Below are 26,072 nucleotides of genomic sequence, written 5' to 3' on the forward strand. Positions count from 1 at the left end.
ATTTCTATCATATCATGTGGCCACATGGTTACAAATGTTGAGGGCTGGGACCAAGTCTTGTGCTTCTTGTGTGTTCCTAACGGTACCAGCACAGTGTTTATATTATGGGTGTTTACACTTAAGTATTGACTGGCCGAATAGAAGGAAACTCTCTATGAAGAGACAGTTATTTACATTCTTTGCATGCAGTAGACATATGGTTTTGCTGAAAAGATTCCACTCCTCCATGCATAGAACCTAGGAGGCTTAAAAAAAAAAAAGCAATGTCTAAGACTTAACCTCCACAAGCAGAAATGTCCACGGCTCCTCTCTTCACAGTTGAAGTATTTTCTGGACATACGAGGCATCCCTGGGAACCAAATGCTGGCTGATAGCTGCCCAGTGGACAAGATTCGCAGGTCTCAAGCCCATTTGATGAGTAGGTGCCTTGTTTACACTGAGCTAAAACGAAAAATGTAACGTGGTTAATAACGATGACATCAGCTATACAAAATTAGCACTGTGTACAATAGGATTTTCCACATTTGAATTTATTTAGGATAGAATGAAGGTCACGAAGAACTCCAAGCATACATGTTATATTTTAGACTCCCCATACTTCTGTATACTAAGTCTTAGGCTCATTTCCAGTTACTTGTATTATGACCTAGCACGGTGTTTGACACGTAGAAAATGTCGACAAACAGTTTTTGGGTGAAGTTAGAAATCTGCATCTCAGAAAGTCACTCTCATAAGATCAAGCTGTCACGGGGAAGCTTGTTTTTGTACAAGTTCTCAGCTTGTACACTGTTCTCTTGAGTGACTGAAACAAAACCCCCGATTAAGCTAGAGTCTCATGACTATGCTGGCACCTTTTTCACTCTAAATAAGAACTGGCCCTCTTACCTCGTCCTCCCTACAGACACCATTTCATGTGAGGGTTGGCAGAGAAGAAGTAAAAGTAGTCTTAGCATCAGGCCCAGAGAGGTTAATTAAGCAACTTTCCCAAACTCATAGCAATGGTTTTGTAGTAGAGCGGGCTTAAGGCCAGATTCCCCAATTCCCAGTGCACTGTCCTTTCCTTCTGCCCTTCTCCTCCGGATGACTCTCATTTTCAGCGCTGCTAACATTTTTAGTGCATTTGCAATCACCTAGCGCTGCTCTCAAGTTTACATGTGTCATGAAGTACCCATACCTGCATTGGCAACAACAGGCAAGGAGGAACAATTTTGCAATTCCTTCTTTCAGGTGTGTCTTACTGTAACTTTAAGTGTGAAAGGAAATGTTTCCATCAGGAATGTTCATTGAGAATAACAGTAACAATATTTTGAAAGGACTGGATACTTTAGTAGCAAGAATAGGTGCATATGGGCCTGTAGTTATTCATTTCCAAGTAAATGGAGAGTGAATCTCATCATATCAAATATTATTCTAACAAAAAGCAGCCTAATGCTTGCTAAGAGCCATGAAAGTCCTTTCCACCAATTAAAGTGAGATTCACTATAAAACACCCAGGTTAACTGATGAATGTGGATTAGAGTTCTTGACAGTGGAGTTTGACCTAGAGCAATGGACTGCTGCAAAAGGAAAGATAAATGGACTTCTCTAAAGTGAGTAACAGTTTGCAATTAAAAGAAAGAAAAAAGCAATTAATGAAATTGCTTTTGGTAATGCTCGTATTTCATCCTATTTGCCATTGAGATTTTATAACTGGAAACAAAATTTAGGCTTCTGGTTAAAATGAGCACTAAGCCCCTACCTTTACATTCCGAGCTGCTTCTTGAATGGAGATATTCAGTGTAAGTTCCAGTTGGACAGGGTTTGCACTCAAGCTGCCCTTCTTCATCTTGATAGGAACCCATCAAGCAGCTTTCACAGACAGAATTCTCCAGAGAATAGTAGGTTCCCAAAGGGCAATTAACTGAAGAGAAAACAAGCAGGAAACACTGAATATAGTATGGAATGCGCTGTTTCCCTAAGGCATGAGAGTAATAAAGCCTGCTTCCAGATACTATTGTTTATGGGTTAAATTTTACTGCCAGAGGCTTACGCACATGATAAACCTTCCAGAAATGTATTCCTCTAAACCAACAGTAGACTCTTTTTTTTTTTTTTGAGAAAATGCAAATTCTTGTTGACCAAGCTTAGTGTTTATATGATGGGGGCTTTGAAGTGTGGGTTAAAGCTCTAATAAACCAGATTATTCTGGAAACACACAGTTCATGGAAGAAGAAGATAAAACAATGAATATTTAGGTTAATTTGGGGCTTCGAGATATTAAAAATGATTTCATAGCTGTTCTTCTGAATGGTTTCCCTTACGAAATTGAGTGTCCATTATAGCATTATTTCTAGAAATAAAAACAGGCAAAGGTGGTGAGCCTAAAACAAGTGACTTAAGTCGACCCTTGTCTCTGATTGCAGGAGTTACTGCCCACTGAAGGCAAGTCTGAGGCATCCTCAGACCCAAAGGCTCCGAGGAAACAGGACAATTTTAGAACCTTCCTTCCTGGAAGATTTGGTCTACTATTTGGAGGCCTGGAGTGCAGAATTTCTGAGACCAAAGTGGGATGTTAAATTCACTGAAAGCCTGCTATCGAAGTTAGTATTTTTATAGAGAGGACACCTGAAAGAATCACTTGGGTGATTCTGAGGTGTTAAGGTATGTAAGAATTACCTGGCAACTTATTAAATTTCAGATTCCAATGCCCTGACCCCAAGGGGTCAGATGCATCCGTTTTGGGATGGGGCCTTAATCAAGCTGCATTTTGAAAGCACTTCAGGGTATGCTGACACAGGTAGTCTGAAGACCACACTGAGAAATGCAAAATGTTGGCCAAGGCAATTCCTGATTTTCACTCACAAGTTGAGAAAAAACAAGAGGAGGCTCAGAAAGACAACGTTAATGTGCTTTTGATGGGCTGGGTTTATCACACTGTGAAAAACTCAACTGAGCTCTGGGAATAGCAGTAAGAACTGTTGAGGAAGGTTTTCCGACCAGGACACAAGAGCCCCAACCTACAGAGAGGTTAACAGAAGACTCATGTCAGTGGGTTCCATTGAGCGTACAGAGTTTGGTTAGAGGAGATCCCACCATCTATAAATAATGACTTATTTGGGAAAGAGACTGGAACTGATCCAGATAGTGACAGTCTAAAATAGGGGTAAAAGCTAAGGGACTCAGGGGAGGGAGAATGGGGAATGGAAGTTTAATGGGTCTGAGGTCTCCTTTGGGGGTGATGAAAATGTTCTGGAATTGTGATAGAGGTGACAGTTGAATGACATTGCGATTGTACTAAATACCACTGAACTGTATACTTTTTAAAATAAATTTATTTATTTTATTTATTTATTTTTGGCTGTGTTGGGTCTTTGTTGCTGTGCACGGGCTTCCTCTAGTTGCAGCGAGTGGGGGCTACTCTTTGCTGTGTGCGGGCTTCTCAATGCGGTGGCTTCTCTTGTTGCGGAGCACGGGCTCTAGGCACGTGGGCTTCAGTAGTTGTGGCATGTGGGTTCAGTAGTGGTGGCTTGCGGGCTCTAGAGCACAGGCTCAGTAGTTGTGGCGCATGGGCTTAGTTGATCTGCGGCATGTGGGATCTTCCCAGACCAGGGATCGAACCCGTGTCCCCTGCATTGGCAGGCGGATTCTTAACCACTGCGCCACCAGGGAAGTCCCTGAACTGTATACTTTAAAATGGTTCAGTTTATGCTATGTGAATTTCATGTTGGCTGACTGGGTGGGAATCTCAGCTACAACACTTACTGTCTTAAACGGTAAGACTTACTGGGTAAGTTCTTAGCCTCCCTGGCTTCAGTTTTCTCATGTATAAAATGTACTTAATAAGAATGGTATCTCGTACAGTAGCTAAACAGGATTAAACACATGAGACGGGCTCAGCCAGCACACATGAGCGGTCAGAAAGTATGAGTTTCTGCTGAAAGCTGTGAGGTCTAAAGATCTATAAATAAAACTAAGATTTGAGTCGCTCACCTAAAATAATTTTCTTGTCGTGACCAATAGTGGTTATCTAGACTTTTGAGACACTAAGCATGTAACAATAAGAAAATGTAGCTTTCATCACAATATCCCTTTAGAGTTGTAAAACGACTCTATCCATGTCATTTGACCCAATAGGCACCGAATATTTTTGATTACAGGGAGAAGTCTTACCACACATACGCCCTCTCAGCATGGAGCCTGGTCTGCAGAAGAGGAAAGCCTTTTCGGTTTCTAAGGAATTGCTGTCAGCTACAAGCATTTCAGATGCAAGATGAAAGGAATACATGGGCTCCTTAGTAAGGGTCCTTTTCAGTCGATTTGTGATAGTTTCCAACGTCTTAATGAGTCGTTGCTGATTTTCCAATTCAAGGGTATCATTTCTTTCATCGGGTAAGGGCACACTAGCTGAGATAAAAACGAAACAAGAGAAAACATAACACACACACATGGTGTTGCAGGAAGCCATTTGTAGTGAGTTTTTACCAAAGAGAAATAGCGTATTAAAAATCTTCCAGGGGGCTTCCCTGGTGGCGCAGCGGTTGAGAATCTGCCTGCCAATGCAGGGGACACGGGTTCGAGCCCTGGTCTGGGAAGATCCCATATGCCATGGAGCAACTAGGCCCGTGAGCCACAACTACTGAGCCTGTGCGTCTGGAGCCTGTGCTCCGCAACAAGAGAGGCCGCGACGGTGAGAGGCCCGTGCACCGCGATGAAGAGTGGCCCCCACTCGCCACAACTAGAGAAAGCCCTTGCACAGAAATGAAGACCCAACACAGCCAAAAATAAATAAATTAAAAAAAATAGTTACCACTCTTTAAATAAATAAATAAATAAATAAAATTGTTTATTTAAAAAAAAAAAAATCTTCCAGGAAAAATAAACTGAAACTTAAACACCACTTACTGAGCAACTAGTACCTGGAGAATATTAAGAACAACACGATTGGTTTTAATCTTTCTCTCCTATGCTGGATCTACATCACCCTTTTGTGGAGTTCTTCATGATTACATATTAAATTCCTGCAAACTCTCGCTTTTTAAAAACACACCGTAGTTCATCATGTCAAGATGAGCACAAAGCAGGGGGCTTGTTGCTATGGGAACTATAAAATACATCTGTGATATTAAGAAAAAAGTGACGAAACTTGGTTGATTGTGCTTGCCCTAATTTTCAGTGCCAGGGTCATTTCCTAATAATGATAACAAATAGAAAATCTGAAAAACAGGTCTCCAACCAAGAATTCCCCGCTATATTAACCTTTTCAAATAGATAGTCTATCCTTACCTGTGATGTTAAAAATTAACTTAATTTTGTGGTCAGATAATGGGGCACTTCTTTTAATCCGTGAAGATCTGGCTTTGCCAGCGCCCGTGGGTGTTTCTCGCACAGTGTCCAGGAAGTCATCGTAAGAGTAATCCAGCCTGTTAGCTGCAGCCCAGCCGCCAGGTCCTGGACAGTTGGGGCAGAGAGACAAAAGAAGTTACACTTGCACCTTTATCAGCGTTTAGGTTCTAATGTTAGGCCACAAATCAAACTGTCCTTGATCATTGCTTAAATTGCCCATAATATACCATATACGAGGTTTCGTCTGTAATACCATATTGTAGCTTTAGGCGCTTCAGGTTAAGTTTAGATTGCCAATGAATTCCGTAAAAAGTATAAAGCAAAATCTCTGTAGAGCTATATAGGCATTTAAAACATTCTATCCTTGACCTAATAATAAATTACCTTAACTTTGGAGGAAATGGGAGGAGGTACAGATTTAATCAATTCCTATTTCCCTTCAGGGTTTGCTCCATTCTTGCTTTTTTATATCAGCGTTATAAACTTAATGCATGTAAACAGATTTCCTTTTGTGAAGACTGTTCAAATATCTGCATATCTGCATTATATTTCAAAGGTGGGGGTAGTTTCTGAGGGCAGCATGTAAGTTAAATGATTGCGTAGTTAGGAAACTACGCTGGAGGCAGCGTGGCTGCACGTGATTCTTTAGATGCCCTCCATATCGTTGTGATGGCTTCTCATATATGTTGTACGGCTGCACAATCTTAGTCAAGCTCCTTTCATCTCTCTGAATCTTAGTTTCTTTGTGTCTACACTGAGATAATTGTGCTTTCCTCATAGGTTTGCCTGTGGAATAATTGAACTAATTTATGCAAACTATCTAGCTCATATTTGACTCATTCTAAAACCTCAGTGATAGTAAATGATATTAATATTGATCTAGGCATACTGTTGTTGCTTAGTTAGGTGCTTTAAACATCAAATTCTATTTATACAGGCTTGTCCACTTAAGTAAGTTGGTTTTTGAGGGTTTTTTTTTTTTTTTAACTTAATTCATGTTTCGGGCCATTAAAAAGAACTGGGATCAATATTTTTGTTTTTCACTTAAACATTTGTCCCACAAGTGTCATGTAGCCATTACGTTGATAGGAAAAAAAAACAGATTAGCAAAGAGAAAAATATAAAAGATTACTTATAATTCCATCACATAGAAATAATGACCATAACATTTTAGACAAGAATTTTTTCTATGAATATATAAACACACACATACACATTTATGCATACATATATATATATATATATATATAGCTAGAATAAAAATAAATGTACCGCACTTTTAACAAAACGAGATCATACTATATGTATATTATTTGGTAATTGTTTTTCAAATTTTTTCAAAAATATATTATAATATTTCTGTGTCAAACGTTTTCATAATATTCTCTTCTATAGCTATACTACAAACTAAGCAGGTTTCTATCTTCAGACTCTTAGGTTATTTCAAAATTTTAGAACATCCTTGTACATACACTATTTCATAAAGTATAAGACACCATCAATGAGAAGACACATCCCAATTTCACAGATGTCCAAATGAAAAGTGTACATCTTAGAATTTATAAAATGTGGTACATGTTTGTACATTAGCATGACTTTTATCTTGAGAAATATCCTTAGAAGTGGAATTTCTGGGTCCGAGCATTTTTAATCCTTTAGATACATATCGTCAAATGCCCTTCAATGTCTCCTCTACACACAATATAGGAATATGATTTTTTTCTCCTGACACCCTTGCCAACTCTGGGTATTATGATTCTTATTCAAATTCGTTAATCTGACAGGTCAAAAATGGCATCTCATTTTAGTTTTCATTTGAATTACATGATTATTATAAGATCAAACAATTTTAATATATTTATTGGCCCTTTATTTTCCATACATTATGACTTGCCAAGGTGTTATAACTATTACGCTGATCTTGTGACTCTGTTGTGAGGACACTCAAGGAGGAAGGGTTGTCTCTTAGGATCACTTGTACCACATGCCATCTGGATCCTTCTAGGATGACAAACATCACCCATCTCAAAGCATCATGATGACAACTGACTCCCTCTGTGTGTATCCCTGCACCCCTGCAACCTACCTCAACAATCTGGGGGTTGAGGGAAACCTGGGTCATGTGTGACAGAAGAGGCATTGTTATTCTAGATGTGCCACTGCCAGCTCCCCTGCCAATGTCACCTTGTGTTTTTCTGTCTAAAATTTTAATGTCCAATATGTTCACTGAGAAGTTGTACATAATAGTTAAAATTGGAAAACAACCTAAAGCCTAACAATAGGAAATTGTTTATATAAATTATGGCAAACTGATAAAATAATATGTAGACATTAAAATTGTATTGAAGTATAATATTTATGACACAAAAATGTCCTGAATAAAATCTAACCTAAAAATTCACGTTTACAAAATAGTATGGGTCAGCATACATATGCACGTACGGTTACATATTCATTAATATATTAACAGAATTATTTCTGGGATTGCAGGTTATCTCAATATCATTCTTTGTTCTTTAGCATTTTTCAAATTTTTGCAATAAACATATATGCACAAATAATATTTTTTAATTTAAAAATCTAAAGCAACATTCAACATCACTCAATGCTGAATCACTAAAAACATGACTAGTGTCAGAAACAAAAAGGATGTCTGCTGTCATGTGAATTAATACTATCTCAACCTTCTAAGCACTTTATTTATACTTGTACTTCCTCATTCAATCCTTACAATGGCTCTATGAGTTCAGTACTCTTATACACCCAATTTACAGGTGAGAAAATGGAGGCACAGAGTGGTTTGAGAACTTGGGCTCAAGACCACACACCTAGTTGGTGGGAAAGCCAGGATTCGGACCTTACTAGTTGCTTGTAGAGTTCATGTGCTTTAAACACAACACTATTTTGTTATCACTATTACATTTTAAAACATTACTCTGCAAGTTCTGGACAGTTTTATAAGAATGAAATAAAAATAATTACTGGAAAGGACAATTTTGTTAATTGAGAGACACAATTGAAATCTAGAAATCTGAAGACAGTAAGCTAAATGGCCAGATGGACCAGCCAAAAAAAATCACATAGCACACTTTGGAGTAGCTTTAATAAAAGTTATATGTCAATTATATCTCAAAAAAAAAAAAAAAACAAGAAAAAAGTGTTCAGACTCTACATGAAGAAAACATCAGAATTCCACTTGAAGGTATATTAGACTTGAATAAATGGCTTACTTGCAATTTAAGTTAAATGCCATATAAAAATTGCTGTTAGTACTTTATAGTTATTACTATTCTCTTCTAAGATCTCATATGAATACTTGAATTTTACAATCATAATGTGACTTAGTTTTCTTAGTTTTTATCATCCTGAGGCATTTTGGCTAATATTTTGAAAGAATTCATTTGATACCCCAAATGTAATATATTTATAAAGATCATTAAGCACAGTATCAAGTTATCCAGTCATCCTAAAATACTTGATGAATAAATGAATGAAAGATCATTTTTCCAGTTTGCCCCACTCTTCTGGAATGATTTTCTTAGTCTGCAGATCAATTTTGCCAACTACCCACACTAAATAATTTCATTACCAATTGCAAAGCCATTTTCATACTCATAATTATATTCGAGGCAGTATTTTTTGGTCAGGTCCTCCAGTCTGCAGTCAATGTCATCAGCATCACTACAAAATGATGGGACCTGCAAATAAAAAATGAAGAGGACAAAATATACTTCACATCTGGGTGTGCCTTGGATAAGCCCTTTGCTCCTCTGGCCTTCACATCTCCATCAGCAGGAGGGAGGGGAGGGCCCTAGAGCTCTGTCTGTTCTTAAAAAGGTTCCTGACCCTCCTCCATGCCCTCCCCTACCTCCTCTAAGTGCCTGTGGACCACCAGGATTAGCCTCATGCCTTTTCTTGCGGTTTGTATCACTTACCGCAAGAAACCCAGGACTCTTGGGATATCTCTTGTCTCTTAACTTTCACCCCATTTGGCTTTTTTTAAATTGAAGTGCAGTTGATCTACAACATTTTATTAATGGCTCTTTAGATCCCTTTTCTCTGACCCTATCTCCCACCCTTCTCCAAGTCCTCAAAACCCTCCTTGATGCCCTCTGAAATGCACAGTCAGTAATCAGCCAATCTCCTATTATTATTATTATTATTATTATTTTTAACCTCCTCTCTTTATATTCTCTTCATTTTTGCTCTCAATGAAACCTGACTTCCTAGTTTTCTTAGGTGGTGGGCATGGAGGAAGTGTCCTCCTCACTCTTTATTGCTGTTTCCAGATCACGCTCCCATGAACCTCCTTGAAGCCTCAGAGTTTTGAAGTTCCTGCAGTCAACTATACCACACACTGACCCTCCTTGTGGCCATCACCTACAGCCCTCCCCCACTCTGAGTTACCCTCTCATTCCGAGAACGCTTGGTAACCGTCCCTGTCACAGCCCTCGGTGATTTCTGCATCCACCCAGCTGATCCTTCTATCACCTTAGAGTCTCACTTCCTCTTCCGTCTTCCAGCTCTACTTTGTCACTTGACATACATGAGACATACACTTGAGGGTATGTCTCACGATCATACCCTCAGACCTCGTCGTTACCAGTAACTGCACCTTCTCCTACTCCCAAGAATCCAACAATTCTTTGACTTCATCAGAATCTATAATCCACTGATGCTACCCACCTCCTCACTGTCTCTCAGCTCCTGATGTCTTCACTTCCTTATTTGCCCATCTTGGATCCCATGGTCTACCACCATGAATTACTCCCGTGCATGCACCCTCCTCAATTTGTTTGCCTGGAGAACCTTTAACCCTGGTTAAATTCATTGCTTTGCTTTCTCCACATTAGCGCCCACATACTCAACTATAGCTTAGGAGAAAACACAATGCTGCTTACTGCCAATCCTACTACATTTCCCTAGTATATTCATTTATGCTCTCCTAGAAAATTATTTTATACCATGTTCTGTTTTTCTCAAACCTCCAGCAACTCCTCCCCATCCACACTCCAGGCTGATCATTCCGCATCTTTTTTCACAGATCAAATAGTCACAAAAGACCCTTCCTTCACACACTTACATCACCATGTGGACTCACTCCTGTATCTATGCTTCTGTACACTCCGCCTCCTTGATGCCTCTCTTTCTCTCACACTCTGTATCAAATCTACTACTACTACTACATCTACTTTCAGAATCTATCCAAAATCTAAGCCACTCAACTCTGTTACGGATACATATATATATATATATATATATGTCATCATTTCCTGCCTTCAAGACATTCAACACAGTTAAATACATTGTTTTGCTTTCCTGGAATCACTGAAAGAGTCCTAAACAAAAACGCATGAAAAAGAAAATCCTTTAAATGTTCAATGATCTCCTCATCATAAAAGAAATATAGTCTACAATGGCATTTTTGTCATACTTTAAATAACAAAGCAGACATTCTCAAACCACATGGACCCTAAGCTTTCCTTGCTGACTTGGAGTGTTTTAAAAAATTCAAAGTGCTTTAACACAGATTTACATATAATTCACTCCAGAAGTCCAAAAACCTATGAATAATTCTAAATATGAGGAGCAAGTTTGGGTCACAAAGAAGAAGGGAATCATCAGGACAAAGAATTTTTGTTGCAGGTGACCCAGAGAGGTTACAAAAAACTCAACAGCAAGTATCCTTTCAAATATGGCAAGCAACAAAGGAATGCTACTGACATACCATTTTCCCCAGGGTGGTCTCAAATGCTTCAGAAAACTTCTTCAACAGATCCGTGTCATCACAACGAGTTGCTTTGTACAGCATCTCAAAGGACTTGAACCCATGATTTGCAAAACGTTTTACTGGAAAATGTTGGAAAAAACAGCTCCAGTTGGTTAGTGTTTTCAAAACAACGATTTAATTTTCTGTGCAATTAACTGTAACTTGGTATTTTAATCCTGACATGATTTGTGGGACTGTTATAAAAACAAAAGATGACAGTTAAGGAACGTTTCCAGGCATTAACTGATCATAATAAACCATGAGCCGAGCAGCTCTGTACCCAGTTACCCGGTGATAAGTTTGCTTTGATATATTATTCTTTACCTTCCAATCATATAAAAAAAGGAGCATTTAAGAGAAAAAGAGATATAAAAATTCTCCTCATTATATTCCTGGGAATCTTTGAAAAATCCTAGCTGCATCAAAGATATTATAATTTATATTTATGTAAACTTATAACTTATATGTTTATTATATTTTCAACCAATAGACATTGAAAATTTTCTGAATATTATATGAAATTCTATTTCTTGAAAGTGTAATTTCACAAAGATAAATTTTTCCTTGGATCAGAAGCTTAGAATTTAGACTCAGCAAGATGTCTTGGAATATTCAGAGACGATGTCTCCTAATAGCGTCACCATTAAAATCCTACTGTCTAAATCTTTGATAGAGGTGAGTGATATCACTTTTATTTGCTTCCCAAATTTGGGGAAAAAAATAGCTCAAGTAAGTGGGCTTTACTCTTCTTCTAAGACATTGGCATTTAAACTTCATCTACAGTACTAGATCAAAGATTCACTCCAGAAAATATTATTTACACTAGACAAGGATATTGGGTTATTTTTATAATAATATATAAGATTACAGAATAGCTCTAAATCTAAATCACTTCTAAAGAGAATGCGACTGATCTCTCACTACATCACGTATATTGGCTCTTACTTTAAACATAAGCTCTTCTAAAGACTCTAAGACTATACTTTATAAGTTGAAGTTTACAAGTCAAGAATGACATGCTGACAAGTCTCTTCGGATAATTCTGGTAAATAAAAATGAGAGCGCCAAGATGGTTTTGCCATAAACTGAGTCTTATCCTATAGCAATCCGATGAATAGCAAGACTCTGGGGGGCTAATATCTTAAGTCAAGGGACAAGCATTTCTCTTATCTGCAAACACTTCAAATTCACGGCACCATTTTCCACTCACCAAACCTAATCCCTATATTGAAGCAATTTTTCCCTTTAATGTTTAGAAATTTATACACATAGGCAGACAAATACATATTCACACATATGAAAGGAGTCCAGAAAATAATTAGAACTTACTAGCACAGTCTGGCCATTCAGTGGAATATGGTGGTTTCCAGATACCATCTTCATAAGCACAATAATACTTGTCAGTAGACCCTTCTGTGAAATCATAGCCCTCTAAGCAACTTAATGTGCAGTTAACTCCAGCACTATCTTGAGTACATATAAAATCCCCATTTACAGGTGTAAATGGAACTTCACAGGGGGAACCTGTGTAAAAAAAATTGTATTACTCATATACAGTGGTATAAGAAATACAAATTAAAATCCAGGAGTCTAAGCTGAATTTTGAAAAGGATTCCTCCTGTCCGCCACTACTCCTAGAAAAACTCTCACAGTAAATCCTTAGTGTGGGATTGTTGCAAAGTCTGCTTTTTGATTCCTAGGTGGGTATAGTTAAAAAACTGTACCTATGTGTAATTATGGGTAATTAATTACCTATGTGTAACTGTGCATATTTTATGAAAAGATAAAGTACTTCTGATTTGCGAGTTATTTTTTGGCATTCCTTTAAGAAAAATGAAAACCAGATAACATTACATAGGAAATACATTTTCTGAATCTGTCTCCTCAAGCATTCAAAATAGTATCATGACAACAATACTTTACAACTTTGGAAAAAAATGTTAGTAAGTCATTAATTAAAGACTACCTCGGAAGACAATATTTCTATTTACCATGAAGTGAAGGAATAATCATCAGAAATCTCGATAAAATCTGTCAGTATTCTAACTTTAAACATCTACTGCTCATAGCCTATTTTCTTTCACAAAATAGAGTGCAACAGCGATTACATATATCAAGTTCAACTAGATTTTTGGAGGCTTATGCAGAGTATACCTTTTATGATAATGTGGATGTCACATGTTCTGTTATTGCCTGAGGGGTCAGTGGCTGTGTACCGCACTACCGTCTCCCCGTGAGGGAAAAGGTCTCCTGGTGTATGACTTCTGGTGATGGCCAACACAGCCCCTAGAAAGGAAAGAAGGGGAAAGAAGGAATCCAATTTGGGGGTTATTGTGTGCAGTCACTTTATTTGATTTGAATTTTCATTTTCTATTTATACAAACCAGCTGGGCATTCTATTTGTACTGATTTGGCCGCTAGTAGAAAATAAAAGATATAATCTTATGCTATAACACAGAAATTGTTGACTCAAAACCTATTAAATTAAGGTATTCTTACTAAATAAATTATTTTCCTTGAATAGGTCAGTCTCTGTGAATACTGGAAATTTAATTAAGAAATCTATTTCACTTGCATTCTTATTGTTTTGGGGGTTTTGGTCAAAGCTTTAAAGTGAACTTCAGCTATATTAGCTCATTTTTTTCTGTTTTCCCATGAATTTTTATAACTTTTTTGACAAATGTTTAAGAACTGAGTATGAAAACAGAGAACTGCATTAGATTTACCAATAGGATGCATAGTTTATGTCTTTAGGACACTGGAAGCTTAGAGACTCAATGAATTTATTAGAACACTTTCAAATAAAACATCTTGTACACGTTTAATAATGTCCACTGAATACTGAATGAAAGGAAAAGCCATGGATAGGTAAGATTAATAATGTTAAATTATATATAATTATCCTAGCATTAAAACGTATTACCTTATATAATTATTCCTTCTATTTAGATGTAATTTGCTTTTCATTTCTCTTTTATCTTTTTAAAAGCTTTTTAAAATAAAGCATAATTCGGCGGTAACATACTGACAACACGACCTCTGCGTTCTCACCTGAGTTGTCCGAGAACTGAGGCTCATCCCAGGTGGCAGCATGCTCCTTCTCGGAGACCTGGACTGGAGGTGGGGATCTGCACCAGTCTATGCTAGGTGGTTCTACATCTAAAGAACATGAAATCAGAGAATGAAGTCACAATTGATGTTCAAAACCGATGAGGAAGGTTGCGAGAGAGAACTGAAGTCTACTTGTGCTGACAGAGAACCTTGACCTTGTTAGACACAAGGCTGGCCCTGGGGTCCCTTTGATGATGAGGTATGTTTCATCCCTGCCCTTAACATCAAAAGAAAAAGCTGATTCTTGCTATACGTCCCTCTGCCTGTTGAAGAAGAAATACCAGATTGCTACAATCACCATGAGTAACGCAGTATGAAAGGCAAATTCAGGATACGGAGAGCATTTAATTTGTGAGTTTTGCCACTGGTAGTTGAGCTGATCCACCTAGAAGTGTAGAAAACCTTCCCAGATAATCGGAAGGCGTGAAATGACCAAAGCAGTCATTTCACTGGGATCACTCCCACGATCCTCCTCTTAATGGAAAGGCTGATAGATGCTAAATGGAAGGACCAATGGGCAGAGATCCAAGTCATGCTGTAGAATACGAAGATGTAAGTGAGGATGCTGTATTGTTGGAAGGCCAGGAGGTTATGTCCACAGATGGGACACCAGAGTCTAAGATTCCTAAGGTTGATAAATTCCAGGTAAAGACAAAGAACAGGGTGTGGACATGGGAATGGGGGGCTACAGTGGAGAGGGGGTGAAAGCCATGGTAGAAATGAAAGAACTGTGAGTCTGTTGCTGGGCACTGTAATCTACACTGAAGGAGGGGTTTGAGGTGGCGGCGCGGATGAGCCAGGTTTCAAAGCTCTGACGGAATGTGGTGGAATTTTTAGATGTCAGTAAAGGACAATAAAGAAGGTGTAAAGGAGGAAATTTTAACATAACTATTAATGTTTACACTTTTGAAATGTCCTTCTGTCTGTAATAACATGCCTTTGAGGGAGACTGGACGAATACTACTTTTCTAATTATATAGGTAAGGAAACTTAAACCAGGCAAATTTAAGAGACTTGCCTTAGGTCATTAAGCTGGTAAATTATAGTCATAGGCCTCAAGACTAGGATGATATACTATCAGTGACATATGGAAACATATAATTCTGAAATTAAATGAGCTCTACCTCTGGAGAATATACAGATTTTTGTTTTAAGCTAAGTCTTATGAATAAATGTTCAGTTTTTCTCTTTTCCTCATGTTTGTCATTTCCTTAGTACAGGATCTTTGGGTTACTACTTTCCTAGGCTGTAAACTCTGTCAACCAGCAATGGAGCCTCTTTTGCTCACAGTTAGGTCTCCACGGCCTAGCACGGCACCTGGCCCATAACAGATGCTCAGAAAAAGTTGCTGAATAAAGAAAAGAATGAAGGAATGCTCGCAGGAGGTCAGTGTACTTTGAGAATGCTGAATCAAGCCAATTCATAGTTAAATTTACAAATCCAACAGTATTTATTATTTTCCCAAAAGAAATTGCAAATGAAATAGTTCCAAGATTTTCTAAATTTATCTGATTTTAGCCAAACAGTTTAAAGTTGAAGTTCAGGGACAGGAGAGCAGTAAGACAAGACGAGGCCAATGACTGTCAAAGAACTGGAGGTACCAGCAGATGCATTGTCTCCAAGAGGGAGAGAAAGTCCTTTCAAAGCAAGTGAGGCAGCACTCTGCGGAATGTTAAGCAAAAGCGTTCCTATTTCCTCTCATTTATCATTAAGACACCAACACCCCCGTCATCTGAGGAAAACAAGAAAATGTAGGCTTTGGAATATTTTCTGTGTCTCTCTCTCCCCCTCCCTTTCTCCCCCACTCTCTCTTTCCCCCTCCTTCTCCTGTCCCCTCCTCCCTCCCATTTCCTCTCTCTCTTTCATAATTTGAAAATTCAGCTAGTGTCTAGCTAGGCACTCGAGTACACTTTTTACATTTCATCATGCTGACTCTTCATTGTAAAAAATGAAACTTGGCAAACTCTCGAATCACATTTTCATGGTTAAAATCACAGCGCCATAAAAACAAACCCAACATATTTTTCATGTGACTGATAAAAGTTCATGCTTAAAACAACCTTGAAAAAGCAATTAAAAACAACTAAGCACTATGACATGAACTAGACTGACTTTTATATGAGTCTTTTTATCTACTTTCACCAAAACCTATCATTTCTAGGGTAAGAAGCCAGTTTGATACACATTAGTTATTTCAAGAGGTTATGTAAAAGTCTTAAAATAAAATGAATTTAATGTACTGAATTTTAAAATAAACATTAAAAATATATCTGAGACCAAAATACAAAAATGTTAGTATATTTACACAGAGCTTAATGTGTCAGGCACTACCTTGAGCAGTTTGTATATCTTAACTAATCAAAAAATCTCACAATAACCCTATAAGGTAATATATTTATTAATTCTATTGCTGGATGAAGAAACTGAGGCACAGAGAGGTGACTGGTTACACTGCCTTAAGTGGGAGAGCTGGCTACGGAGTCAAGTGGTTTGGGTTCAGAGTCTGTGCTCTTGAGTGCTACAGACCACTTCAAATACTCTCCACGTCTTAAGTCTTGCTGGTGGGTATCTGGTATCTACTGAATTGATTGAAAGCACAAACACCAACTGGGAGATGATGGAGTAAACCAAACCAAAAAAATAAAGTAAAATAAAAAAGAAGGAGTGATGTATAGCAGTGGGATGTGAGGATGGAGAGACTGGGGCAGATTTCAGAGATATTAAGGAGGTGAAACCAGTAGAACCTGATGAGGTATTGGATGTTGGTGATGGAGGGAGAGGAATCAAGAATGACTTCCAGATTTCTGCAATGGTAGCTAGGTCTTCACTCCATTTTCTAAGCTAAGAAATATTTTAGGTTTGGGTGAGTTTGAAGTGCCTGTGGGGCATCCACGTGGGAAAGTCGGTAGGCAGTATTATATATTGCTCTGAATTTCAGAAGAGAAATCTGAGCTGGAGATAGAAATCTGGGAGCTGTCAGTTAACAAAATTACCAGGAAAACTAGAGAGAAAGAAAGAGAAGAGGGCCAAGGCCGGAATCCTGGGGATGATCCACACTTGAGAGTTGGTCTGAGGAAGAGAAGCCTAAAAAAGCAATCAAGGAGGAAAAATGAGAATAATGGGGGAAAAAACCCAGAAAGACTGGTATCAGAGAAGCTACGGGAAGGAGGCAGTTTTGATAAAGAGAGCATTGTTAATAATGTAAAATCTATGGAAACATGTCAAATAAGGACTGAAAAGTGTGCAGTAGGATTAGCTCTAGAGATCACCGTAACCTTGATGAAAGTAGTTTCTATGAGTGAAGGAGACAGAAGCCAGACTTGAGTGACTTTGAGAATAAATGGCAGTTAAGCCAAAAGAGATGGCAACCATTGGGAACTTTTCAAAAGGCTCACATATAGGACGGGGTCAAAGAGATAGAGTGATAATTAAAGGGTACGTAGGTTTCAAAGAGGAAGTGGCTTCAGTAGGTTTCAATGACAGAAGGAAGAATCAGTGAGAAAGGAGTTGTTGAAGATAAAGGAGAAGCAAAGTCTTTGGGGGTACTGGATTATTTTCACAAACCTACCCAAGTAATTTGAAGACTTACCAATAACCTTGATATGGAAAGTGCAGCTGGCTTGGTTGCTGGATAGGTCAGTTGCTGTGTACGTGACAGCAACATCTCCAATTGGGAAAAGATAAGGTGGGGTAAAAGCTGGATGAACGTGGATTGACACCTATTGGAGAGAAATATTTGGAAAGTTAAAGTTAATATTATTAGTACTTTTATTATTTTTTGTTTTATATATTATTAGCAAAGTAAGTCAAAAAGACACAATATTTTATGTATAGCAAAAAGGAAAAAAAAAATCAGACATAGCCTTTGGTATACTTCTTTCTAGACTATTTATCTATATAGTTTATAGAGTTGGGATACATATGAAATGTTGTTCCTTTTTTATTAAACATAATATCTTAAAACATTTTTTATGCTCTTACATAGTTTTTAGAACTTATGACTCTTAAATACCTTTATAACCTATATAATAAATACATGGCAATTTTTTAAAAGAAAAATCTATTCAAGGACATTTAAATTGGTCCCAAATTTTAATGTTGTAAGCAGCACTACGATGAACAGTTTTGTACAGATAATTTTAAAATATTTTTATTACGTACTTATAATAAATTTCCAGAAACAGAATTGTTAACCTCAAAGTCATTAGCATTTTATTGACAGATAATACAAAATTTACTTCCCAGATCATGGTAAACATTTGCATTCCCATTGTTAGTATTTGATAGTATCATTGTCAAAGTTCCCATTCAAAGTTCTCTGATCTATATTAAATATCATTACCTTTAGGTAAATCAAAAATATGGCATGAGGTCATTGTTTTAATTTGCAGTTTCTTAATGTCTTATGATAAGATTAAATTCTCATATGATTGCATGATATAGATATATTCTTCCCTTTTTGAACCATATGTTTGCCTTTTCAGTCCGTTTGAAAATTATAATGTGATAAAGATAAATTTATATTAATATGTGATATAATAAACATTCTAACATTTGACATATTTGAAGCATTTTTCTCTAGTTTGCTAGAGAACTATTAAAAATACAAATTGAGGGACTTCCCTGGTGGCGCAGTAGTTAAGAATCCACCTGCCAATGCAGGGGACGTGGGTTCGATCTCTGGTGTGGAAAGATCCCACATGCTGTGGAGCAACTAAGTCCGTGTGCCACAACTACTGAGCCTGCGCTCTAGAGTCCACAAGCCACAACTACTGAGCCCAGGCGCCACAACTACTGAAGCCTGTGCACCTAGAGCCCATGCTCCACAACAAGAGAAGCCACCATAAGGAGAAGCCCGCCCACAACGGAGAGTAGCCCCCACTCTCCACAACTAGAGAAAGCCTGCGCACAGCAACGAAGACCCAACGCAGCCAAAAATAAATAATTAAAAAAATAAATTTATTTTAAAAAATTGAGAAATACTTTGGAGGTCAAATCCATTGGTTTTTTCCATTGTATTTTTAAAAAATACTTCAACACACAGATGCTACATTTAGTCTAAATTCTCATGGATCCTGAAGTATGTCCCTGCACTCTTCTTAGTATTTGATGACAATGACCAGGATGATGATGATAATGATGGTAATGCATGTTTTCATGGGCCTCTTAATAGAATGTGGAAACTACACACGAGGGAGCACTCAATGCACACATCAGCTACAGTACAGTAAGTACTATAATTTACATTTACACTTTTAAAATCAGATTTAAAAGTTACCTTGTCTTTGGTTACCTAAAGATAAATACCATATGATCTCGCTAATAAGTGGCAGGAAAAAAAAAAGGATCACAGATACAGAGAACAGTTTGGTGGTTGCCAGAAGAGGGGTATGGGGGTGCTCAAAATGGGTGAAGGTGGACAAAATGTACAAACTTCCACTTACAAAATAAATAAGTCCTGGAGATGTAATATACAGAGTGATGACTATATTTAATAATACACTTTTAAAAAGTTATCTTGATTTTTTAAAGTATATTGTGTTTATTCAACACAATTATCAGAACATATTGTGTGTGTTTGTTTGTGTGTCCTTGAATGGCACATGTCCTTGAATGACACAACTTACATACATATTTACATGCAGGTGTAAAAACTATATACTATTTAAGGGCATCTTCATGTATGTGAACAGTAAAAGTATAGATTTAAGAGGGTGTTAAATTCCTAATTCCTTTCCTAGCATCTGATGGATAATTATCTCAAGCTACTGTATATACAATACTAAAATACTGTGTTCTGAATAACGCTGGTTTTAAAAAAGCTGAGTAAGAAACACTGACGTTATCTTCTTCAGATTGGCCAATAAGCAATCATTTCAGGATCATATTTTAAAACATATGATTAAAAATAGGAACTAAGATTGATTCCCCATCTTTCTTTTTCTTAAAAGATCTTCAGAGCCTGGGAAGGGGCAAAGAATTCTCAGCCAACGGATCCGCAGAATGAAGGGTTTCCGTTTTTAGATTTTCATCTGAAATTTCTAATGAAAAATTCAAGGCTGATCATTCTTCTATCGGATGGGGCATTAACATTTAGGAGTACAGCTAGAGAGAGCACTATCATTAGAGTATTAGTAAGTTTTCAACAGCACACATATTTGCAGTGCATTTAGAATCCATCTGACAAAGGATGCAAATATTTGCTCAAACCTTACCTTTTCCCCAGAGTTGTCTTTAGCTGTTGGGATTTGCCAAGTGATATTAGCAGAGTCTTGCTGTTCCTGAGTCTCAGCCTCTATGTCCGCAGGACAGGTGATTTGAGGAGCTTCCACGTCTGATTCAGAAAATAAACAAATCAGTTAACATATCAATGTGTAATTCTAAGTCGTCTAAGAGAGAGGTAAAAAGATATTAATACTCTGTGACTCGCTTTTTACATCCCAATTCCTGACTGATATGGAATTTACAACTGCCTTCAGGATAATGTATCTCAGGATGACTTTCGAAGCCCTTCCTGAACTGGTACCTGCTCCCCTCTTTGCCTCCTCTCTGACAAATCCCCTACCAGAACTCAGTCTCCACATCGAATACCCTCAGTCCCACGAGAGCACCATGGTTCTTCTTATACCTGGGTCTTTGTCCATGTTCCTTTATTTGCCTGAATCAATGCTCTCTTCCCCCTTTACCCAGGTAACCCCTACTTGTCCTTTAATTCTCAGCTTAGACACAAGCTCCTCAGGAAGCTTCTCTGACCCCACTGGTCCATTTTAGGTGCTCACTCCAGAAGTTCCCATGGCCCTCTGTCCTTCCTAACCATAACTCGTTTTGCCATTTTGAAATTACATTTTCTCCCCTCAAAGAATTTAAGTTCTTTGAAAGCCAGGATATCTCTTGTCCCATTGTATTATATAGTTCCTGGCATATAACAGGAGTTTGATAAATATTTTTGGAATGAAATAAAGAGACAGAAAAAATGAATGTTGACTGTGGCAGGAAGGAAGTGCACTGGAAAACAATGCTGTCAAGTGGAATTAATTAGTGTGCTAAAATGTACTGGCAAAACAAACAACAAATTAAAGCCAGTGATATTTTTTGCAGTGTGAAACTCTGCAGTACAGATACTGAATTAGATGTGGTAACATTCCACATAGCCACAACAGTCACTGTAGAGCTAAGTTCTTATTACATGGTATAATAAATCCTCTTACGTTACGTTAAATTAGGTCTTCCGTAACTTGCAGCTGAATATATCCGAATTGATCTAACAAGATCACCTTCTTGTTTCTTTAAAATTTTATTCAATTTATATTTTCCTTTTCTCAGAGGGGCTAATACTTAGACGATTTTTCCCCACAAAGATGCATTAGCATATTAACTCTTAAAATCTAAAGCAGTATTTTATTTTTCCTTTACACTTGAATATTAGCTTGAATGGATTTGGAATTTAAAGTTTATATCTATTTTCCCTCTGTATTCTTAGAACACTGCTACATTTCCTTCTGGCATTTAGAGTTATAAATGAGAAGTGTAGTGTGAGTCTGATCCTTATTTCCTTTGTGAAATTTCTCTTTTCTCTCTGGAAACTTCAGATTTTCTCCTTAACTTTGGACCTTGGAAATTTCACCGGGAGTAGTGAAAGTATGCCTGCCCAACATTCAGAGGCTATTTTTTTTTAATTAATTTATTTATTTTTGACTGAGTTGGGTCTTTGTTGCTGCACGTGGGCTTTCTCTAGTTGTGGCAAGCAGGGGCTACTCTTCGTTGCGGTGCACGGACCTTTCATTGCGGTGGCCTCTCCTCTTGCGGAGCACAGGCTCTAGGCACGCAGGCTTCAGTATTGCAGTATGCGGGCTTCAGTAGTTGTGGCACGCAGGCTCAGTAGTTGTGGAGCGCAGGCTCTAGAGCACAGGCTCAGTAGTTGTGGCGCACTGGCCTAGCTGCTCCGCGGCATGTGGGATCCTCCTGGACCAGGGCTTGAACCCGTGTCCCCTGCATTAGCAAGCGGACTCCCAACCCCTGAGCCACCAGGGAAGCCCCTATGTTTTTTTTTTGGACTCACATTACTCACTGTTTTCTTGAACATGGATCAATAAACTCTATGTCTCTGGTAATGGTACTTTATTTTTTATTGAAGTATAGTTGATTTACAATGTTGCGTTAGTTTCAGGTGTACAGCAAAGTGATTCAGTTATACATACATACATATATATACACATATATATGTATATATATTTTTCCATTATAGGTTATTACAAGATATTGAATATAGTTCCCTAAGCTACTCGGTAGGACCTTGTTGTTGGGGAGAAGGGACAGGTTAAGAGCTTGGGGTTAACAGATATATACTACTTTATATAAAATAGATAAACAAGGTCTGAGGCTATTTTGATCAAAAAATTCAAGCCTTTCTGAAGCTCAGGGAAACTTTCTTCTACTGGTAGGAAATTCTTCTCCTCCATCCCTTATCCTCTCTCTGCTTCTGGAACTCTTTACTGGGGTTTCTCGATTTATCACGGGTATCTCTTAACTTCCATCTTTTGGGGCTTGATCCACTGGGATATTCAAGTTCCTTGTTTATCAGTTCTCCATTCTGAAGGAATTCTCAGTTTGCTTCGTCAAATCACTAATATTGTTTTCAACAACATCCACTCCACTTTTTGGCCCTTCTCTTAGAGATATTTATATTTTTACTTCTAAGAACCCTTTCTTGCTCTCAATAGCTCCTTTTCATAGCAGTCGGCTCTTGTTGCTAGGAAGATGGCAATGTTCTCTTGTGAATGTACTGAGATGCAGGTTTCAAAGGGCTGATGACTTGCATTTTAAAAAGAAATTATTTTAATCTCACCTGCTTTATAGGAACCAGAAATTTCCCAAAGATCTTCAACTCCCAATGGAAAACTTAGCCTGACTTCCAGCTCTAATATCATCCTTAGTTTTCTATTTCTTCTATTATTGCCTGGTATATTGAAAATGGATTTTGTGAGCCCATGATTTTGTAACAGACATCTTCATAGCATTTTTTAGGGTTACATCTATCCTTTTACCATAGATTTGCAGCAAAAGTTGCAAAGAGGGACAGTCCCACACTGCACCAATGTGTCATTATATAGAATTTGGTTTTTAAACTGACCATTGTATGGACCTACCTTCACAAGCAGCTGTCTGAACTTTGGCACTCCATTTTCCGGAGGTGGTACACCTCACTTCTTCTCTGCCTCCTGATAAAATGAATCCTTGGTGGCAACTTAGCTGACAAATCGTCCCAGGTTTGGCTGGATGCTTGCCACAGTTGGGGGGTGACACGATGACACCTTTGGGCTTCTGAAAGGTGGAGCAGTGGCGCTCTATTGTAGGAGAGCAAGAAAATGTTATTTGCGTTCCCACAAATTGCAAATGTCACAGATTCGCTTTAATAGAGAAAAATACAATTGGTCTGCTGTGGGACTGACATAAGTCACTAAATGAGGTCTGTATGTGACACTAAACAAATGCTGTATTGTAAATAATGCTCAACCATATCTCTTTAGTTACCTCATGTTATTTTGCCGGTGCATCAAAATCTTGAAAGATTTCTAACTAGTACTTAAATCAATGCCGACTGTGACTTTTATCATTTGCTTAGAGCACCTTCATTCAGTTTGCAGAATATTACATTATGGCTACAAAGTATAAAATAGTGAATTAGATTCTATCTTTCATGGAATAAGTGATAATTCAGCAATCAGTCTCCATTTTATGAATTTTTTTGTGCCATCTTTAAGCAAGCACATAATGAGAATAGTTTTTATACTCTCCCTAGAATCACTGTGTCATAATTAGGGCCTTGACTCTTAATGATGTTATTTTCAGCACAGATGAAGAACAGCAGATGAATTAGGTAGAATTAGGTAGACTGGAGATAGAATGGAAAATCAGACTAGGACTTAATGCAGGGTGTGTGTCTGTGTGTGTGTCACACACACACACAGGACCCCATATATACATTTGTTTGTTGTAGTAGTGATTCTACTGGGAGCACTGCTGGTGTCTTTAGTCTGTATTTCCCATGTGATATGCCAGGCATTATTCTAAGTGCTTTACAAGGATAGACTCATTTAAACATATGCAGTAAGGGCTGTTGTTATTATTCCCACTTACAAACAAGAGTGCTGGAACATAATAGTAGCTCTCATAGTTATCTTTCCTGAGGCTACCCGATGGGTAAGTAGCAGAACCTGTGTGCTCCTAAAATATTCCACAACCATGCCTCCTCCCTGAAATGACTGCTTTCAAACCTCTCTGTCAGCAAAAGCAAATTTTCCTGAGAAATTGGCATGTTTCTTTATTTTTGCACAGTATGTACCACGTGGTTGCCCAGACTTCCTATTTTGCTTTGACCAAGAGGAAAATCAGAGCCAAATTTGTGGTTCAAATATAACAACTATATGGGACTCTAAATCGTTTATTTAGGTATGGCTGTTTATAAATTAAGAAAATTATTATTTTAGCTGTCATAACTGTTGAAGATTTTATTCCCTGTTAATATTCTCTTTCTTATTGTTTATGACCTTTTGAATGAATGTCTTTAGTTTTTATATAGTCTAATCTAATCTTTTCTAATCTAATGGAAAATCTTTTCCCATTGCTTTTATGCCTAATACATTCTAAGATGGGTTAATATTCACTTACATATATTAACTATACTCTCTTCTAGCTTTTAATGGTTTTATTTTTAATTTATATTTTTAAAACTATGAAGAATTTATGTCAGTGTCTGGTGTGTATTAAAAACATATGAAAATTTCATTTTGTTTTTCCCAAGGAGCTAGCCAATTTTCCTATATTATCAGTTGAATAAATCTTATCTTCTCAACTGAGCTATGATGCTTCCCTAATAATACGTGAAACTCGTAAGTTTTGGAATGTATTCAGTCCCATTGATCTGATGGCAATTCTTGCACACTCTTCATTTTTGCAGTTTTAGTATATATTTTAAAACCCAGTAGAGCTACTTTCTTTTTACTACTCTTTTATTACTCTTCCCTTTCAATCTTATTTCAGTGAGTTTTGCCTACACATTCTTCCAGATGAATCCTGGAGTCAATCCCCAACTCCAAAAAGGGGGCAAAAAAGAACAACCTTTTTGGGCTATTGGATGACACTGCATTTTACATATACATATATTTGGAGAGAACTTACATTTTGATAAAATTTTATAAAAACATTAAGGTGTTCTTTTTGTCTTTCAGTAATTTTGTAGTTTGTGTAACACAGGTTCCACACATTTCTGTTTAAGGTTATTCTTATATATTTTATATTTTCTATAGAACTTTTGAATGTGATTTTTCTCTATATATTCTGTTTATCATTTATATAGAAGAGTTGTTTATTTGATATTCTTATGACTTTAATGAACTCTCAGTCTTTTAGTAGGTTCATTCTTTTTTGGAGGTAGACACGTAGTTTACAAATGATGATTCTGAATCCTCTTAAGCTCTAACCTTATGATTTATTACAAGAGCTAAAGCTTAGAGAACAATGCTAAATAATACGGATGATTCTGGAATCCTTTTGTTTTTCCAGATTTAGTAAGACTGTCTACATTGTTTCCATAAGTGGATGCAGATTTAAGATGGAATTTTTTATTATGTCAGTAATCAAAATGAGTTTCTTAGAGTTCTATCAAAAATGTGTTTTAAATGATAATAAAACACTTTTATCTTATACTGAGCAACCATATGAATTTTTCCTATTTTTTTATAATGAAGTAATTTATTATGTTGATAGAGTACCTAATTTTAAACCCTCCTTACATTCCTAGGATAAACCTTTACTCGTTTTGGCAGACCATTCTTTTGAATGTGGATTGCTAGTATATTTGCTGTCGTAG

At 37.4% G+C, this 26,072-nt stretch overlaps 1 protein-coding gene across 1 annotated transcript in view; it reads right to left on the minus strand.

Moving 5' to 3' along the window:
• Positions 1–26,072, minus strand: part of SVEP1 (sushi, von Willebrand factor type A, EGF and pentraxin domain containing 1) — a 181,643-nt gene that overhangs the window by 78,039 nt on the left and 77,532 nt on the right. The window contains exons 7-18 of the mRNA XM_059925285.1: positions 23,350–23,547; positions 20,419–20,537; positions 17,793–17,922; positions 14,144–14,251; positions 13,247–13,378; positions 12,422–12,616; positions 11,051–11,172; positions 8,912–9,020; positions 5,263–5,427; positions 4,150–4,383; positions 1,739–1,900; positions 280–441 (exon numbers count right to left, since the gene is read on the minus strand). Coding sequence (XP_059781268.1) covers positions 280–441; positions 1,739–1,900; positions 4,150–4,383; positions 5,263–5,427; positions 8,912–9,020; positions 11,051–11,172; positions 12,422–12,616; positions 13,247–13,378; positions 14,144–14,251; positions 17,793–17,922; positions 20,419–20,537; positions 23,350–23,547 — 1,836 coding nt within the window. The remainder of the gene's footprint in view (positions 1–279; positions 442–1,738; positions 1,901–4,149; positions 4,384–5,262; positions 5,428–8,911; positions 9,021–11,050; positions 11,173–12,421; positions 12,617–13,246; positions 13,379–14,143; positions 14,252–17,792; positions 17,923–20,418; positions 20,538–23,349; positions 23,548–26,072) is intronic.

This window comes from Balaenoptera ricei, chromosome 6 (assembly GCF_028023285.1).
Source record: "Balaenoptera ricei isolate mBalRic1 chromosome 6, mBalRic1.hap2, whole genome shotgun sequence".
NCBI lineage: Eukaryota > Metazoa > Chordata > Mammalia > Artiodactyla > Balaenopteridae > Balaenoptera > Balaenoptera ricei.